The sequence below is a fragment of the Sander vitreus genome, chromosome 4 (assembly GCF_031162955.1).
Source record: "Sander vitreus isolate 19-12246 chromosome 4, sanVit1, whole genome shotgun sequence".
Taxonomy (NCBI): domain Eukaryota; kingdom Metazoa; phylum Chordata; class Actinopteri; order Perciformes; family Percidae; genus Sander; species Sander vitreus.
Window position 1 is genome coordinate 25,571,359 of NC_135858.1, and position 17,968 is coordinate 25,589,326.

The following is a 17,968-nucleotide window of genomic DNA, read 5'->3' on the forward strand; positions in this document are numbered from 1 at the left end:
CATTTTTCACCATTTAATTAAAATAAAATCGATTGTCAGGAAAATAATACACACAGTTGTGCTTGGTGTGCTTAACTGAAGTGATGAAAATTTGTTTTATATATAAAACACACACACACACACACACACACACACACACACTTGTATATCACATATACGTACATATGACAAATACAATATTGCAATGTGAGTCCTCGTGTCCAGCAACTCTCACTTTGGGAAACATTTTCACACCAAGGAAAGGCTTTTAAAAATCACATACTGCCTTAAATTGAGATATTAACGATGAACTCACCAATACAGTCAGCCACATCACAATCGCGCAGTGTTTGATGATCGTTACAACTAGGTGCTGCAGTATTATTGCCTTCAAACTGTTGCATTTCTGATTACAGCTTGCACCTGCACATGCCAGCTAATTACAGTAATTCCATGGTGAGCTCCGTGACAAAATGTGACGCTTTAATCACAGACAGTTAGAATATTTAACCTGAAATATGTAGTGTTAGTTTTGACACCAAGCACCTAGGGAAAGATTTTGAGAAATCATTAAAAAGAAAGAAACGTTGCAGTAGAATACTGCCACCTTGTGGAGGAACACGACCAAATCTCTTTGTGACCAAGAGCTGCTTCTCCCGCTGATCAAACAGTTTCCCTGATTCCGCCTTAACAGCTACACAAGTGACAGTGACAATGATTCATTTCTTAATCTCAATTCATTCCCTGGCAGTAATAAAAGAAAAACAGGAGACTCCGCCTAGTCTATGGCGTTAGATTGCTGGGAAACAAAAGTAGATATTTGTGTGGTATTTTAAGTAGTCTGAGTGAATGCTGCTTTTATCACATTGGCCTCAAGGCACATTAAACACACTTTATGTAAAAAAGTGTTACTGCAGAACGCTGTAATTACTCCTGCGTCTCTCTCTCTAACGCACACCAGCCAAAGAATCGCATTCGCCCATATGGGTGCACAGTGTTGTGTTGGTAGCATGTCCCGATGCAAAATTGATTTTTCTACAAGCTGAAGATCTCATCCGTCATAACAGTCTGTTAAAGTTTACCTAACACAGCCAGTGATGACTTCACATGAAGACATACTCCAGATGCTGAATGAGATCAATAGGCAGTAATGATAGTAGCAAACTAAGTGATTGTACAGGATATTGGACAACCTGCAATCATGTTGATGAAACCAGAACTAAAATCAACAATGTTTTAAAATGAAATGTAAAAGCTCCCTGTCGATAATCACCTTTAAAAGTCTGCTCTTTTTTTTTTTTTAAAACCAGCGTTGCCATCAGCCATTCACTTGGTGACAGTATACGGCCGCCATCCTGACATTCAGAGCTTATCCGTCGCGGTTGTTCGACTTCGGCGTTCTATCCTGCTCAGGCGCGAGCCTCCGGCGCTCTCATGAGGGCGTCAGAGCTGCAGAGTGTTGGCTGGGAGCCGGTACCTCGTACTTGAAGACCACGCTGAACAGCTTTCCTCCCAGGCGGTCGGCCAGCCACGAGTTCTTAATGACGGCCATCTTGAGGCTCTCGCAGCGGAGCATGGCGTAGTAGTTGGTGTGAATGGCTCGGCCCATTCCCTCGATGATCACCAGGTCGGTTTTTCGCTCTCGCACCACCATCGCCAGCACTTTGTCTAGACGACTAGGCAGAGAATCAAACTAAATTTTTGCTGCACTAATACAGTTTATCTAATGAACTCTCCACAAGGTGCTCAGAGTTCTGGCTTTTAAAAGTATAGATGTGCAGCCCAAAGTCTACCCTCCCACTAGGGTGTAATGAATTGCATCTACCACAGAAGGAAAGTCCAATTCTAGGTATTTCACAGGCTTAGTACTCCCTTGTCAAATGTCAAAGAACCAACCTCAGATCCAGGCAGGGTGAACTGGAACCACTCTGGACCAACGTCAACCTGTCCTCCCTCAGACCGGCCCTACACAACAAACCACAGGTCACAAAAGATCTTCTTCAACTGTTTTAAAAAGCTTTTCAGGTGTGAAATCAGACAGAACATCATGTCTTACGCTTTGGCTTTTGGCTTGCGCGTAACGTATGCGGACGGTGTATCTTTTTTTTTTTTTAACTAGCTACATGTTCTGTGCACTAGCGGCGTAGGATTGTGCGAGTCACAGGCGAGACGCTGAGCTTTTGCTCTGGGACTGTTGCTTCTTCCGTTTTGGGAGCCGGCACAGCGCTGTGAAACATCAATTTACTGTCAGCTGTTATCAGAGGACGCAGGTGAGGGAAACAAGACATAAAAACTCTGAAAACAAAACTGCCAATATGCTCATTGACAGTCATTAAGTCGTTTATTGTATATCACTAGTTTAATTTAAAAGGCATATAGACGCTGTATGATCCGTTTCTGTGTAAAAGGGCCGCACACACCTCGCGTAAAAAATATAGATAGAAGACCTATAGTCCTATTTTTACGCTTGCTGTTTTTAAAAACCCTCATAAATACTCACTGAATCACTGGATCCATAGCAGCGATGCTCTCGGTCAATATCTGCAGTTCACCGTTCGTTACGTCATTTAAAGCCGGACCGGAGTTGCTGGCCAAAACAACCTGAGGTTGGACGGAGAGAAGAGTTGGATTAGCATTTCATCAAATATATTATTTTTTGAAATTGTTAAGAGTTCCTCACCTCTGTTCCTCTGGAGAGAAGCTCTCTGACAAAAGGCATCACCCCTAGAATGATGTCTACTCCACTATTATCTACGAAAAACATGGCACACTTATGAGGAGGACCCTGCAAGAGAAAAAAAAAACCAGGATGGATTGTATTCGAGCACAACACAGACACACACTATCACAAGTACAGGAAATGTTACTGAGCACTAAAAGGCTGTTATCTGCGTTTTCTCTTTGTGCTTAATCAAAACATGCCCGTGCCTGGCGCCAACCGTGTCTGAGTTATGGGTTTGTTTCCGTGCTACACAGCGCGCGGTACCGTCAAGTGCTTTTGGTAAAACCTCGAACCTCTCCCCCACCAATAATGCTTCAATAAATAACTTGGCTCTGATAGAGAAAGAAGAGAAAGATCCTGACCTTTAGCCTCTCAAACCACTGGTCATAGGAATCGACAAGCCATGGCCGCTCTGAGGAGAAAAAAAAAAAGAAATTAAAATAAATCAGTCTTCCTCTGTGCAGAACTGTCCCACAATTTTATCTGGAGTCAAATGGTTCAACAACATTAAAATACATTGGATACCTTCCAGTTGTCGTTTAGCCTGCTCAAACCCAAACTCAGGATCAGATTCGAGGACGCTGCATGGCATCAAAACAAAAAATGTCAGACAGGAATGTGGATCACAGTGTAAAAAGAAATCCCAATCACCAAACTTTCCAAACATTGAGATTGAAACTAAAATATTTTGAATTTACCAGCCATCTCAAATCAACCCATCATTATCAATTCATTTCCTAAAGAGACGGGCAGTTGTGGTCAACCATAGCAGGGTTAAGAACTGGGATGCAGTTACATTCTTTGTTGGAATGGATAGTAAGCAGCACTTTTAAATTCTGTTTACTTTCAATCCATGCTGCCGACCATCTACAGTCGGGATAACTTTTCAAAACAATGTGACACTGCCAAACACACTACCGCAGAGGTGAAAAACTCCCTTTTCAAAAACTGTATGAAACTACTAAGACATGCAAGCGGAGCGTCTCCCACCACCCACACTCCGGCAGAACAGAGCAAACAATCAACCAGGCTGCTCACAGGATATATAACATCCATTAACTCCACTCACTCGGACACAGCCTTGGCTCCCCAGTCAAAGACATTCCCAGCCAGGACGCCCCTGACCAGGGCGTACTGTCTCTCCTCCCAGCTCAACTCGTCCAGGCACTTCACTGCCTTCTGGTAGTACTTGAGAGCCATGTCGTTCTCCCTCTGTTTAATCTACAAGAGAACAGAGATGGGGAGCACTTTGTTTGAACGGGGGGAAGCATTCAGCATTCAGAGATGTGAGATTTTAAGAATATATAAAACAAATGTGCCTATATGCTAGGCAGTACGAGATGGAAATAAATGGTCTTTGTGAGACCATGACACTGTATGAAAACCTCACCGGATCAGTGAGGGCAAAAGCAGCTGTGTAGCACACACAAAGAAAAACAACAAAAGGTTGATAGATTTCACTCAGACCTTAGAGTAGGGATCAGGAAAGTTGAACTCGTTTAAACAGTGTTCCCTCGTGTCTAACAGACTTCTGACAGTGAGGGATCCATAAGCACTAGGTGAGAAGAGAAGCACTCTACGTTAGCCAGAGAGAAGAACATTCACACGACAGGGCTGGGGCGGTAAATCATTGACAGAACTAACACAACTGACACGTAATTATTAGGGGTGTAAATCACAAGTTCAATTACGATACCATATTAAATTGATTCTTTGCACAACAATACGATATTTGCTGATATCACAAAGTCTGCCACGATACGATTCCCACAAGATTCAATTCAGGGGCCTGCGATCGTTATAAGACGATATCATAAGCCCGTTCAGCACAATCACTTACATTTATATCAATTTACAAAAGCAACCCCGATTTGATTCGTCAATTTTTGTGACTGAGCTCTTCCAGACATTTAAATAAATTAATACAAAGAACAGACCTAAACCTCCTGTTGTTGGCTACAAAGTGCCACATTTCTCATGCAAATGTTTTTTTATCCCTTGATGACCTTTAAATGATTGCCATGGGGATTTCAAAATAAAGGTACATCTTAAAGATGACGATACGTAGCAATGTTTCGATGATAGTGGATCGTTGATCTATGAATCGATATATCGATCCAGACTGACGTATCATTACACCCCTAATTCTTATGTGCCCCTGACTCCTAAAAACCTGAAACAAGTAAAGAGATTTAAAGATTTAACATCAAGATTTCCCTTTTTCCATTGACGAAGCACGTGGGCAGTTACAGCAGGTACGAAGACATGTAACTAACGCAGACGTTGAAGAAGAGACTTGAGGTTTAGTCTACTCAAAGCAACCTCTGGGTCAAACAGATAGGCCTTGCATGCAAAAAAACCCCCAAAAAAAACAGTTCCCTTACAAAGGCTGGTGGCGGAGGGTCTGAAGCTTGTGTCTGTATTTCTGGCGGAACTTCTCGGCTCGCTCGGCTGCCTCCGGCATGTCAGGCTGGCTCGCCACAGCTCTCTTGACCACCTGCAAGAACAATGTATGAATCAGCCGTGTTTGACAACCTCTGCTGAGGACAAGCACAGAGTGGGAAAGAAAATGACAAAATCAAAACCAATTCATCTCGTATGAGAAACTGACCTGTGCACACCGAATGTACCGTCCGTTTCTGGGATTATTTTGTCTTAACATTGTCATGGATAACTGGCTAAATACAGATGAGGCGGCCGTGTTTTTGTCTTTATGGTGCAAATACAATGTAGCTTGATAGCAAAAACTCTGCTGTAAGGTATCGATAGTCAATGCAAAATCTTGGTGGGAGAACAATCTCTTAAAGAGCTTCTGTTTTCAATTATTTTGTTCATCCGTTACAATCATACAGACACATTGATGGGAGGAGGCAGATATTACAGTTTTGACACACACACACGAGAATTGTATTGCAGGTTCAAGGTTATAAACTTGCTCAATCGCTTTATGAAATTCTTTTTTTTTTTTTTTCATCGTTGTTGCTTTTTTTCCCCCTTTTCTAGATTTTCTACCAACATTGTCTGTATTGCACGTCTTAATTTCAGACTCTGCTATTGTTTTCCAAAACACAAACTGCCGTCCTACCCCGTCTAGAGCCTCTTCAAAACAGTAGAGCCAGTATTCGCGGGCGTGCGCGTCTTCGGTGAGGTCCACAGTGTCTGGGATGTAAGACGAAGCGTCCTGCAGCAGTGGCAGATTCACCAGCTTCCCCTCCAGACGGTCCATCTCCAACATGTCAAACTAGACACAACAAAGACAGACGAGATACCTAGATGCCGTCTCTCTTGTTGATTAACTGAGACGGCTTAATCTTTAAGCTATCACTCTTGTATTATAGGACATATTTTCCATAATATTTTCCTTTTTCTTATCAACACTGTGGAAGGTTTCACTCTTAGTTAGTATGTTTTGTTAAGACAACAACTAAGATGCAGAGGAAGATGCAGTAAGGAAGGCAGAGTGGTGACAGGGGACTCTAGGGCAGCTAACGTTAACAGCTCCTGATGCTCTACGAAGACCACCATGCTCAAAGTGTCACACAGAGGAATCAAAAAGCAAAGCAGCTGTCAAAAACATCCGGTATTACAGTTATTTTTCCATCTTTCGATCGTCCATCTATCTTGAGGTTTTAGATCTTATTTTCTTTTGTTGTACGAAATATTGGTTCTCTTACTTTGTCTTTGTGAGCTACCTAGATGTTAGCTCTAAACCCATGTGTCATGTTGTGTAAATACATCGTAATTTTGTAAATCATTTTTTCTTGGGTTTTACTGGTTCTGGTTCTGTCCCTTGTCATTTTGTGTATACTTGTGAGCGTTTGTTTCTTTTCTTTTCCTGTATTTGTCATGAGATGTTTTAATATTGTCTGATTTAATATTGTTGGACCCCCAGGAAGACTAGCTGGTCGTCTAGGCGTCAGCTAATGGGCGTCCTTATAGTAAAGGATTAGGTAAAGGACATAACAGTGGCAAAATCAAAGCTTAGCTAAAAAGAAAGCTGCTCTCAGGTCTCTCTTGTCATCGCATAAGTGAACAAAGTGAATGTCGGACACGTCTAAATACTGAAGTCGAGCGTCTACAGCTAGACAACAAGGCACTGTAAGCAGGAGCCACGCGTCATCACACCAGAGCACACAAGTAAAGCCGACGGAGGTACTTACGGAAAACTGAAGGAGAGGGTTAGGTAGACAGAGGAGTGTGTGGAGAGGAAATGAAAAGAAAGATTATCAAAGATGAACGTTGGATGTATGATGTCTATGGATTCAGTGAGGATAGTGGTGATGGTGTGTCAATAAATAACGTAAAATGGGAACTAAAGTTAAAAAATATCAGAATTTGATGGAAGAAGGTGGGTGAAATAAATAAAAAAAAATAAAAAAAACAATGAACCAGCAGCAGAGTGAAAATGGGTCACGAGGTGTACATGACCGAGTTTCAAGACTTAGTATCTGATCACGCTTTGCTTCCTCTGCCGACTCACTGTTCCGCTACGTGCACGTTGCATGGGATTCATATCTGGAGACACGCTCATCAGGCCCGAGCTTCCCGCGTAGTTCTCACCCCAACTGTACTGGTTTGGATCTAGAGGGGTACAAGATGCAATTATATATCTACGGTATAACATTTGAATTATAGTGCATTTGTATTATTATTTAAGGTTAGTATTTAAAAAATACTTCTGCCAAGATAGCAAGCACAATTTAAAGGGGGAAAAAAAAAGTATTTTAAATTACATCTTGTTAGTTAGTTATTTCGATACAAACTTTATTCTGTTATTGGTCCTTGTGCTCTGGCATTATTGCCTATATCAGTCCCATATTCTGCCATGGCAGTGAGTTAGTTATGTGTTCATGTGAAAGATAAACAGACACACAAATTGGAGGTTCAGTAGTTTCACAACTGAAGTCCATTCTATCAGACCTGACGTCAGTGACAACATCTAGCAAGTATCTGCACAAGTTCAGCAACGTTGTGCACACACACACACACACACACACACACACACACACACACACACACACACACACACACACACACACACACACACACACACACACACACACACACACACACACACACACACACAATCTTTCAACCTAACTGTTAGGTATATCTGTATATACACAATAACCCTGTTCACGCCAAATTGAGGACAATAATGTGCATTTGTAGGTTTTTCCTTACTGTCCTCCTCTGCTCCTTTAAGAAATGCTCCAATGGCTCCGAGATAGCCTTCATGTCTTAGAAACAAGGCCTGAACTTCACCCTACAAAAACAACAACAAAAAGGTCATGCTAACGACATAAAAAGGCCGGGTTGTTGGTGAAACACTGTCAAGTTCAGGTGATAACAAACCAAGTTCAGGACTAAACTGAGATATATCAGTGATACTGAGAAAAAAAGGCCAACTGTTAGGAACTATGGTAGAGCACCAAGACACTTTGTGATCACTATGTAATAGCATTGTTTCCCCTATAATTGTACAAGCCACTACAGGCCAGAAAAAAAATCTTTTTTTCAATGCCAAAAATAACACCAAATATCCATTGTGTTTCCCCTATTTTCATTATGTCTGTGGTTAGTTCACATCTGTAACAGCAGGACAGTCGTGTTATCTAAACTGCTAAATCAGTTGAAACGTTGTCGGTAATGTTAGCCTACCGGTTACAAACAGGCTCGGTAGTGAACGACGCGCTAACGTGCCGATGGATTCGATGTTGTTGTGTTTTTTTTAGCTGAGCTGGACCAGAGAATATTCGGTCAAAATCGGTGATGCTGTTTTGCCCTCATTGTTCTCTGTGAAGTATGCTGGAAGTGATGTAATGCAGCGTTGTATGTGTGGTGAGCACTGCGCCTGACACCGTTTAAAAATTTGCTTTCAAAATGCTACATTGCTCGTATGGAAATAACGGGAGTAAAAGGCAAACCAGCTTTAAAAGTGACACATTTTCTTTTTAAATAGGTGCTGTGGGGTGGACCTAGGGGGTACACTGAATAGGGTTACTTTGTTGGCCTTGCCTTGGTGAAGAAGTTGATGCTGTAGGTGATTGTGTGCATGGTGACGGGGTGTCCTCTAATGAAGAAGCCTCCAAAGTACACTCGGGAGAGGTTGTGGAGTTTAGCATACAGACAGGCCAGCTGCCCGATGTCGTTGCTGATCATATGGAGTAAGCTCTTGGCCATGTCTTCTTTAGAGAACTCTACAAATTTAGAACAGAGTTATATAAACCTATGGTCAATATCCACATCACAAAACTGAAAGGCTGCTTAAAGGGGCTTTAAAAGACTATTGGGTATCAATATCTAAATCCTGTTCCATATTTTCAAAATGAAACGGTATAAACTACTCAATAAGTGCAGCAGAATTTGCTTTAATAACCAAACAAAAGGCTGTGAATGTCTGTTGAGTCACAGAGAACAAAACTGTATCAGAACTGGGTGAGAGGTCATCAGTTCATGTCGACACCGATTTTGCAATAAAACTGGAAAATATTAAGTCTACCATGCCAAGATATCATCACAGAGAAAACAGAATTAGACTTTTTATTTAATTTGCACTTAAAGCCAAACTCCATCTTCTGATTGTCAAGTTTGTAGCCTGCAGTGTCTCAGTCAGCGTTGATTCAAAGAGGTTACAATGAGTTCCAATGGTGACGTGCGAGGATTGAAATGGAAGTAGTGTGTTTTGCCATATATTGGGTGAAACTACAGTATGACTATCTACAATATTCTGAGCATCCAGATTTGTGCAGGAGTGGTTTGAGTTTCAATGGGAATGTTGATCCTTTCTTCACTGTGAAACTGGGTTACCATTTAAATATATTTTACAAGTATTGAATCAACGCTGATTGCAGTTGCTGCTGGCCTTCCAAAGTAAGCAAATGAGGAAGTTACAAACTTTTGACAGCCACCTTTCAAGTCCACATAGTGTTTTGATCCTCAAAAGATGGTTGTGGTACTGCTGTCCAATTAATTGAAAGAACTACACAAGTGTGCCTACAAAGTCTTTCATTACACTAACCTAAATCTACAAGATCCTCATCAAAATTGAGGGAAATCAATAATTGATTTGGAGTCTAACAGTGTGCAGAACCTCCTGTGTGCCCTGCAGTTAAGTATTTCTTGTCTTGCACCGGAGTATTTTGTCTGGATGTGCGCACACTTGGACCCTCCCGTGTGTCACCTTTGTCAGCAGTTGCAGACTTTCCAAAACTGCTCGCAATAAGATCTCCAGTCAAACCTAAAGACCCATAAGATCCTCCGTAGATATCTTTGACGAGCATATCGACACTTGTGTGCTGCCCCTTGGAGGCCAACTGTAGCAACTCGTCAAATCTCTACAGGAGAGAAAAAGGGTAAAGTTCACGAGGCTTAAGGGAACAAAATATTGCACTGAGCAGCCGACCTTTCCTGGATGACAGTCAGACAGTTAAACTAGAGAAACGTATATAGGATACCTTGGTTTTGGTGAGCAAGGCTCCAAGGCCCCAGAACGTCCCTCCACCTATTGAGCTTCCTCCTATTCGCTCAAATTTGTCCTCGGATTCAACCTGTTGTAGAGGGAGAGAATGGAACATTGCCTTTTGTACGAATCAAATGTTTCTTCTGAGAAGAAGAAGAAACGGGTTGATACAAATGTTAGTCATTTAGAAAAGCCAAACCTGCACAATAAAGCCAGGTACTTTTACTAGGTCCACCATTTTTCCATACACTACTGTAGAGGCTAAGCCCAAGCTTTAAAGAGCATGAGGTGCTGTTCCACGGGTAGAGTAATTGATGCACTTTTTACCTTTTGATCAATGAAAGTCCAAGTCATGTTTGCAGTTAAAACCATTGGTTCCATTTATTACCATGAGATCTTAGTTGGGTTTCCAGACAAATCACTGCTTGTATGTAAGCCTGTGTAGTGTTGTGGTGTTGTGGTATTGGTGTGTGTGTGTGTGCGTGTGGTCAAAAATCTGTGCGTGCTTCCGGGTTGCACCCGAGGAACCAAAGATTGGTTCCTATTTATACTAAGGGCACTAATTGGCTCTCACAACTACTATACTGTACAGTCGATAAAGACATAACTTGCAGTCAAACCTAGACCATCTCATGTAAACGGTGTGTGCCATAACCTAGCTACATAAAAAGGACAAACTGTAGAGCCAAAGTGATGCTGAATTGTTGGATGTTAGGGGTAGTGTATTCAAGACGTTTCTTTCAAATATTGGTTAATATCTATGCTGATACAAATATACCTGTGATGAGCAGTCAATGTCACTTTGGTAGCAGAAGCTGCTGTTGAAATTTCCAAATTGATCGGTAAGTTTGGGCTTAGTTAGTTATATAATTATAGAAAATCTTTCAGTTGAAACAACCTCTACTTTCAAGAGGCTCATATTTATCTTTGTTTCTATTGAAGGTCTTTTCTAAAATATTTTTTTTTTTTTTTAAAAGTCCTAAAACTGTAAATACAATAAAAAAATAAATAAATTTAAAAAAAACATAGCAGTACCCTTCATATCTTAACAAAGACAGTGATATGCTTTAGCTTTTGATTAGGGCTTAAACTAACAATTATTTTCATTATAGATTAATCTGACTTTTTTTTTTTTGATTAACCGTTTGGTCTTTAAAATGTCAAAGGATAAAGTAAGTAATAATGCTCAAGGTGATATCTTTATACGTCTTGTTTTGTCAGTCTAAAACCAGACGATATTCAGTTAAATATGTAAAACTGTAAATAAATAAAAAATAATAATAAAAAAAGAAAAGAAAAAGAAAATAGAAAAGAAAATAGAAAATCATCACATTGGAGAAGCTAAAACCAGAGAGTGATTGGTAATTTTGCTTCAACAATGAATGTATTATCAAAATAACTACTGACTCCTTTTCTGTCACTGGACCAACCAGTTAACCGACTATTTGTGTCAGCGCTACTCAACTAACTGGTTAAGCAGGGAAAGTGCCTCTCGCAAACCAGCGACAAAAGTGTGATTCGTCAGTTATCACCTTGACTATGGACACCCCAGAGCCGATGTTTACAAGCAGGTAAGGGAAGATGTCTGGTTGAGTCGTCTGGAAGCGGAACTCTGAGTCTGCATGCTTGGCGTACACGAAAGCCTCGTGGGGTATGTTCCTCAGCACAAAGTTACATCCTTTGATGAGGCAGGTCATCTCATCCTCTTTGTCCACTCTGCCACAACGCAGTACATAAAGACTCCATTAGAATAAATCATCCACAGCCAGAGCAGAAGATTAACTGTTGTCATCCTGCATCTGGTAAATCATTAGGTATAATGTGGAATCTCCTTTGTTTTTACAATATTACCAGACATTTACAGTTTTCTAGACAGAGCAGCTGTCTGCAGCCGTGTGTGTTGAGAGACACATAAGCAGTCAAATAAATACATAAAGCTGGTTCCACAGATTAGTTCCTCTTTCTCTTAACCGAATTAAAAGAGAAACATTTTACATATCCAAGTGCTAAGCATAAGTGAATACACCCATGCTAAAAAGAGGAATACAAAAAAGAATCTTTTGGAAAATGATCTTAATGTCTTAATTAAAAAAATTAGGAAAAATCCAACCACATACCCTTCACCATACCTAGGGATTGGCATGGGGTACTTAACATAAAATCATCTATTAATTCAAATCAAACCAGCTATTAGGCTACCTGAAATAAAACCATGCCAGTCTCTAGGTATGGTGAAGGGTATGTGATGATGTGGGACTATTTTAACTCCAAAGGCCAAGGGAACTTCATCAGGATGCATAGTATCCTGGATCCATGAAATAACTGGCCTTTAAACATAAAAATCTGCCTGCCTCTATGGGAATTTAACATAGGGGTGTACTTACTTATGTCCCCTGTATTTTAAGGAAGAACATTTATTTATTCATGATAAATTATTAATTCACAAAGAAAATTGGTGTCCTTAAAGGTTGGATTTTTCCTCATTTTTTTAAATTAAAGGCATTAAGATCAATTTCCAAAAGATGATTTTGTATTCCTCTTTTTAGTCAACTTTAGCATGGGTGTATTCACTTATGCTGAGCACTGTACATATGGTTTTCAATGCTAATGCCATATGGATGCTCTGTTGCTATCTCACAATGTCTGGTTAGCAAACAAAGTAGCTGCCACAGTTTACAAGCCAATAAAGAGTCAAGCTAATCTTATGATTCACAGATAGAGGACAGCAAGGGCAGATGGCCCAATTTAGTCATCTGGAAATATGGCAGATGTTTGCCTCGCTTTCCGTTTGTACATGCAGTAACAACAACAGTTTCTTGGCTTCATTCACAGCTGTATCTGTATACTCACTTGAGTCCGAGTTTCCTCTCAATGAGTTCTTTGAACTTGTGCGCCCCTCCACCTGTGGCTTTGATAACTTTGGTTTCCGTGTTGACCAGGTGGTCTTTGACGAAGTCCAAGCATGTTTCAATGTAAGCATTTTCAAACTTGATAAAGTGCAGGCGTGCAGTGACCTCTTCCTGCACGGATATTTCATAGAGGTTGTCACCGGTAGCCTCCTGGCGACACAAATTACACAGAAACACAGAGGAGAAAAGTGGAATAGCGTTACTTCATTACATCGTGCTATCGACATTTCCTCTGCTGTGTATTTTGACATAGAGAAAATGCAGGCTACGATGCAGTTTGGGCTTCGTGGGATGTAGGAAAACGTGGCACCAAGGACACCACAGCTTTTACAAAACTGGTGATAAAACAGATACTTACCTTTGTAGTGTGGTCGAAAGATCGTACTTTGGCCACCTTGTGTTGTACAGTTGAGTAGTAGGCAAGCTTTGTGAGAGATCCGCCTGTTCAAGCAATGGAAAACAGCATGGATAATGTCCGATAAGAAACCAGTGAGACAGATTGAAACTAACGCGTAAAGAACTGTGAAACTGTACAGTTAGCTGAACAAGTACGACAAAGCATACACAGGCTAGCTTGCAGCTAACGTCTGTGGTACTTGTCAAAGTTGGCCAGGTTTGTTTGGCACACAACCGCTTTATCAGAAAAAGATCAGCTTGAAACCTCATTAGACTTTCATCTTCAAGGCAAACAGACTTGCTGCCAAACACACTCAAATTAGACACGACTTTAAGAGGATTAATGTTAGCTTGGTCTTATTTATTTTCACTTAAAGTCGTGTGTTGTTAACGTTATACTATCAGGCTGCGGCATAGCTGGTCTATAGACACGGAGATGAGATACGTTCCCGCAAAAAAGGCTGAAGAAATAAAGACAACTTTTATATTCCCAGGTACCTATGTCTATTGCGAATCGCTTGGCGTTTTCCAAATTGCGGAATATTTCGTCAGGCGGAAGAGTAATGCTTTTATCCATGGTATGACCACTTGTGCTGCTGTCAACTCGAACAAATTCCGCCATGGTTGGCAACGATTTGACGCTGCGTACGTGCCCCTCGTCGTCCAATCAGCATCCACGTACAGCGTGAGGCGTGTGTGTGTTGTCCTGTAAACAGTTCAGTACTATCATGAACATAGCAAACAGTTGTTTAAACAACTTGTTTCACATTATATCTGAAGACAAGATTAAACATGTAATGCACGTTGTTTGCACGTCTTTTAAAAACTATCACAAATTATTTAAAAAGGAGTAGACAAATGCTATTTGAGGTATAACCGGTGCATGTCAGAAAAAGTCAAAAGTATTATACAAGTGTTATTGTAGTGAATTTTATGATAATAATTCTTTAAATGTGTGGCAGCTATAGATTAAAAAATGATTTAAAAATATATTTTTTTACTAAACCACTTATTTAGGTTTTGCCTTCTGAAACATGACTTACAGGTAACAACTACTGTAGCCACTGCCAAATTCTCTCAACTGAGATAGTATTATTGTAGCTGAGTTATTTTGACTATTAACATTAACCCCCTAACAAGCAGCAGCTTGTAGGCTGGTTAGTCAGTACTTGTATGCTGTGCTGCCCCACTTTGTTAAAACCCACAGAACTATACTTTTAAATTCTAGTGGAAATCCCAAAGTTTCCAAAAAAAACAACTAAATATGTCAGGCTGAATTTGGGGGAAATTTGTGTAAATGATGCACAAGATGGGTAAAATATTTCCATTTAATGATGGAATGGTGCAACCAAACAGAAAGTCTTGAGTTTGAATATTTTACTCAATAACAGCGTCATAAAGCGTCAATAAAAAGTTGGAACAAGCTGATACAGTAGGCCTATGTGATAGGCTACTGTGAGACAAGGAGGAAAAGGAAGGTTTTCACCAACCTTAAAGGGGCGTAAAAGAGGAAAACTGTATGTAAAGGGGTCAATTGTATTAAGTAATGCAGCTATTATGTGTTTTCTTTTTGTTCAAGTGCACATACATAAACTTACCAGTAGATGGTAGTGGTCAGCCATGATAGAAATTGTCCTCCATTAAAAGATTTTACATTCTTCATCACTCAGATGAAGACAATTCTAACAGCTATACAAACAAATGCAATTCAGTATTTTTTAGCCTAATAATTAATGTAAGTCGGATAATGTTATTCACTTTTAATTTTTGTCAATGTAAAGGATGAAACGACACAGCTCAAGATTCAGTTGATGTTTTTTATTCAAAAAACTTGAATGGGTCACATCATAGAGGCACTTGGCAATGATACATCACAGTAAAAACTTGTAGTCCAAGACAGTGTCTTGAGTTAACAACTTCAGCATTTTCACAAAACACAGGGATTTTATTTAGTGCATGCTAAACAAAACGAGATGAGAGAAAGAAAAGAAAAAATTTAGACAAACAACAGAAAATGTTGATGACAGAACAGATGACTTCAGACCCAACATGGGTTAATAATCTTTTACAAAGTAAAAACTTAATCAAGCACATCCAAAAGGAAGAAAAAGTGCTACCAGAAAGTAGCTGAGATTTACCAATTCCTATCACTGCATCAATCTTGATGCAGGCTTGATAATACTGGCCAATATTGGCCAAACATTTAATTATATTGATAAATCAATAACAGAATATATGGCATTCATAGAATAAACATTTTGACCTACTCAATATTTTCACAAATTTTTCTTTGAAAACATATTCCCAAAAGTACATGGAAATGTCAGTCCAATATGACCTTTAGATAAATTAAAACAATTTGCACAGACACCTCTATTATTTCAGAATAATATATCTAATAATAATTTTTGACCAACATGGTCATCTCAGTTTGTCTGGTAGTAACTCCAGTCTGTAGGTGTCTACCACGGCCTCCAGACGGCGCTGTTGACTGGACTCTTCTCTTTGGTGATGCTGGTCTGGACTGTGGAGCTCAGAAGAGAGAAGTCAACCTCTCTCAGGTTGTTATCAGAGGAAGACTGCAGCTTGTTGATGTGGTTCAGCAGTCTTCTCTGGGACTGGGTCTTCACCTGCTCTTTGGACAGGAAGTGTGTCACCTCTTGGACACATCTGGAATAGCCCTGACCGACAGCTGCTGAGTCCACAGGTTGATTCTGCTGCTGCAGCCGTCTCAGGACACAAACTGTCATCTCCAGGATGTCTGCTTTCTCCAGCTTGGAGTCTGGCTGCTGTTTGAGGAACTCTGGACTCAGGAGAGACTTGAGCTGCTCAATGCTGCTGTTGATTCGCTCTCTGCGTAACTTCTCCACCAGAGGCTTTCTGAGCTGCAGGAAGAAGAACAAAGTCATTAATAAACTTATTCTGGAGTGAAGTGTTAGCATGAACAAAGACAACATCTCATTAACAATATTTAAATCTTGTTGAATCTTTAATTTACCTTGTGGGTCAGAGTCAGATGCTCCTGAGAATCGGTCATTGCTGCAGTGATTGTAGGTGCCATGTCTGGATCTCTGTGCTGTAGAGGTCTCTGTAGAGAGAATCTGATCTCTGCTGGCTTCATCCCTCCTATTTATAGTCCCACATCGCCATATGAATGTGTGGGTCTTGGTCTGACTGGAGTTTCTCACGGTCTCAGCCAATCAGAGAGCGTGGTGAGACAATAAAGGATGCAGATGCTGTTATTGCTTGGGGCACAATGGTTAGATCTCAGGGGAACAGGTGGAGGACTGGGGCGGGGTGTGTGTGTGTGTGTGTGTGTGTGTGTGTGTGTGTGTGTGTGTGTGTGTGTGTGTGTGGGTGGGAGGGGGGTTGTTTGGGGGAGGGGGGGGTTGATGGAGAGAGACTCACAGAGCTCTGTGTGAATCTGGGAAAGTGGTGACCCTGTAGAGAGAGCAGATCTGCTGTCTGATGCTGGGATCAATGACTTTGACTGAACACACGCTCATCATTCCATCACACATGTGAGACACTGACTAGGACATTAAAAAAACACCTTTATAGTTTCAAGTATTGTTGCATTTGCAATCAACTATCAGTCCTTGATATATTGACTGTGTAAAAAAACCTGAAAACATCATGATTTTAAAAATCATGTTTTACGTTGAAGCCAACATCTTGCATTATTTTTGAACAGGTACCGCAAGTGTTTATTTTTTTCAAGCAAACACAAGCTAACACAATCTTGCAAGTAATTACAATTGTGATTAGTTCATACAAGCTTAGCTCATGTATTGTGATGAGGCGATCACTGAGTAAACGTCAGCAAACTTCAGCAGAAAGTCGTCGAGACCAAACAGATGTGCCTTCTGTCTGGTGATGAGTTGTTCCAGTGAGTGACGAGTTTTAGTCAGGGTTTCCTACACTGGGAACTGCGATCATGTGCACCACAAAAGGAGTTTGAATGCCTCTCTGGCAGCTATTGGCCTTGTGTTGATCAAAGGGCAGAACTTGGCGGCAAAAACCATCTGGAGGAACACAAAGACAAAACACTGCCTAAGTTTTGATGTCCAATAGTGAAGGGGATTTGAATGGAAAGTTGGTTACAGGTAATTGATTAATTAAAGGAATACCAATAATTTTTTCCTAAAACAAAGTCCAGCAAAAATCTGTCCTCCCTCTCTTTTGTCTTTTAGATAACATTTCATTTAGAAGTTTCTTAAAAGACATGGAATTTAGACAAAGGTATCTGTATGTCCAAACATGAAACAAGTCTTAAAGCCCTTGTTTTAAGGACATTGCACTGGCGGTTTGGCATCAGTCAATAGAATAAATATAAAAAGGCTACATTGAAATAATGACCTGATAAACAGAGGGGGAAATTAAGTTGGCAAAAGTGAGAGAGTTAGGTCCAAAGAGAAACACACAGTAAATGAAATACAGAAAAAAAGAGAATAAGGAGAGAAAAAGTGTGCCAACTCCCCTGGGAGGATAGTCAGGTGC

At 40.5% G+C, this 17,968-nt stretch overlaps 2 protein-coding genes across 2 annotated transcripts; both read right to left on the reverse strand.

Moving 5' to 3' along the window:
- Nucleotides 1-14,100, reverse strand: pank4 (pantothenate kinase 4 (inactive)). Its single transcript, XM_078249152.1, has 19 exons — nucleotides 13,967-14,100; nucleotides 13,431-13,513; nucleotides 13,014-13,222; nucleotides 11,696-11,879; nucleotides 10,159-10,251; nucleotides 9,885-10,038; nucleotides 8,720-8,901; nucleotides 7,886-7,967; nucleotides 7,182-7,282; nucleotides 5,787-5,942; nucleotides 5,086-5,198; nucleotides 4,169-4,256; nucleotides 3,771-3,922; nucleotides 3,227-3,282; nucleotides 3,064-3,113; nucleotides 2,660-2,764; nucleotides 2,480-2,580; nucleotides 1,876-1,944; nucleotides 1-1,655 (listed from the first exon to the last, which is right to left on the reverse strand). Exons 1-19 carry the CDS (start codon nucleotides 14,088-14,090, stop codon nucleotides 1,412-1,414), a joined length of 2,346 nt encoding a protein of 781 aa, XP_078105278.1. The 5' UTR covers nucleotides 14,091-14,100; the 3' UTR covers nucleotides 1-1,411.
- A 1,735-nt stretch (nucleotides 14,101-15,835) lies between these two features.
- LOC144516319 (transcription factor HES-5-like) lies at nucleotides 15,836-16,589 on the reverse strand. The gene is made up of 2 exons (XM_078247525.1): nucleotides 16,467-16,589; nucleotides 15,836-16,353 (listed from the first exon to the last, which is right to left on the reverse strand). The coding sequence occupies exons 1-2, from the start codon at nucleotides 16,587-16,589 to the stop codon at nucleotides 15,931-15,933; spliced, it is 546 nt and encodes a 181-aa protein (XP_078103651.1). The 3' UTR covers nucleotides 15,836-15,930.
- Between the last annotated feature and the right edge of the window lie 1,379 nt (nucleotides 16,590-17,968).

Excerpts from the sequence above, each read along its gene's own strand:
- pank4 (XM_078249152.1), bottom strand. The coding sequence starts at position 14,090 with ATGGCGGAATTTGTTCGAGTTGACAGCAGCACAAGTGGTCATACCATG. Across the intron at positions 3,283-3,770 it reads GGAGCCAAGGCTGTGTCCGA|CGTCCTCGAATCTGATCCTG; the intron begins GTGAGTGGAGTT and ends GATGCCATGCAG. Across the intron at positions 1,945-2,479 it reads GCTATGGATCCAGTGATTCA|GGCCGGTCTGAGGGAGGACA; the intron begins GTGAGTATTTAT and ends TTTGTTGTGTAG.
- LOC144516319 (XM_078247525.1), bottom strand. The coding sequence starts at position 16,589 with ATGAAGCCAGCAGAGATCAGATTCTCTCTACAGAGACCTCTACAGCAC. Across the intron at positions 16,354-16,466 it reads ATCTGACTCTGACCCACAAG|CTCAGAAAGCCTCTGGTGGA; the intron begins GTAAATTAAAGA and ends TTCTTCCTGCAG.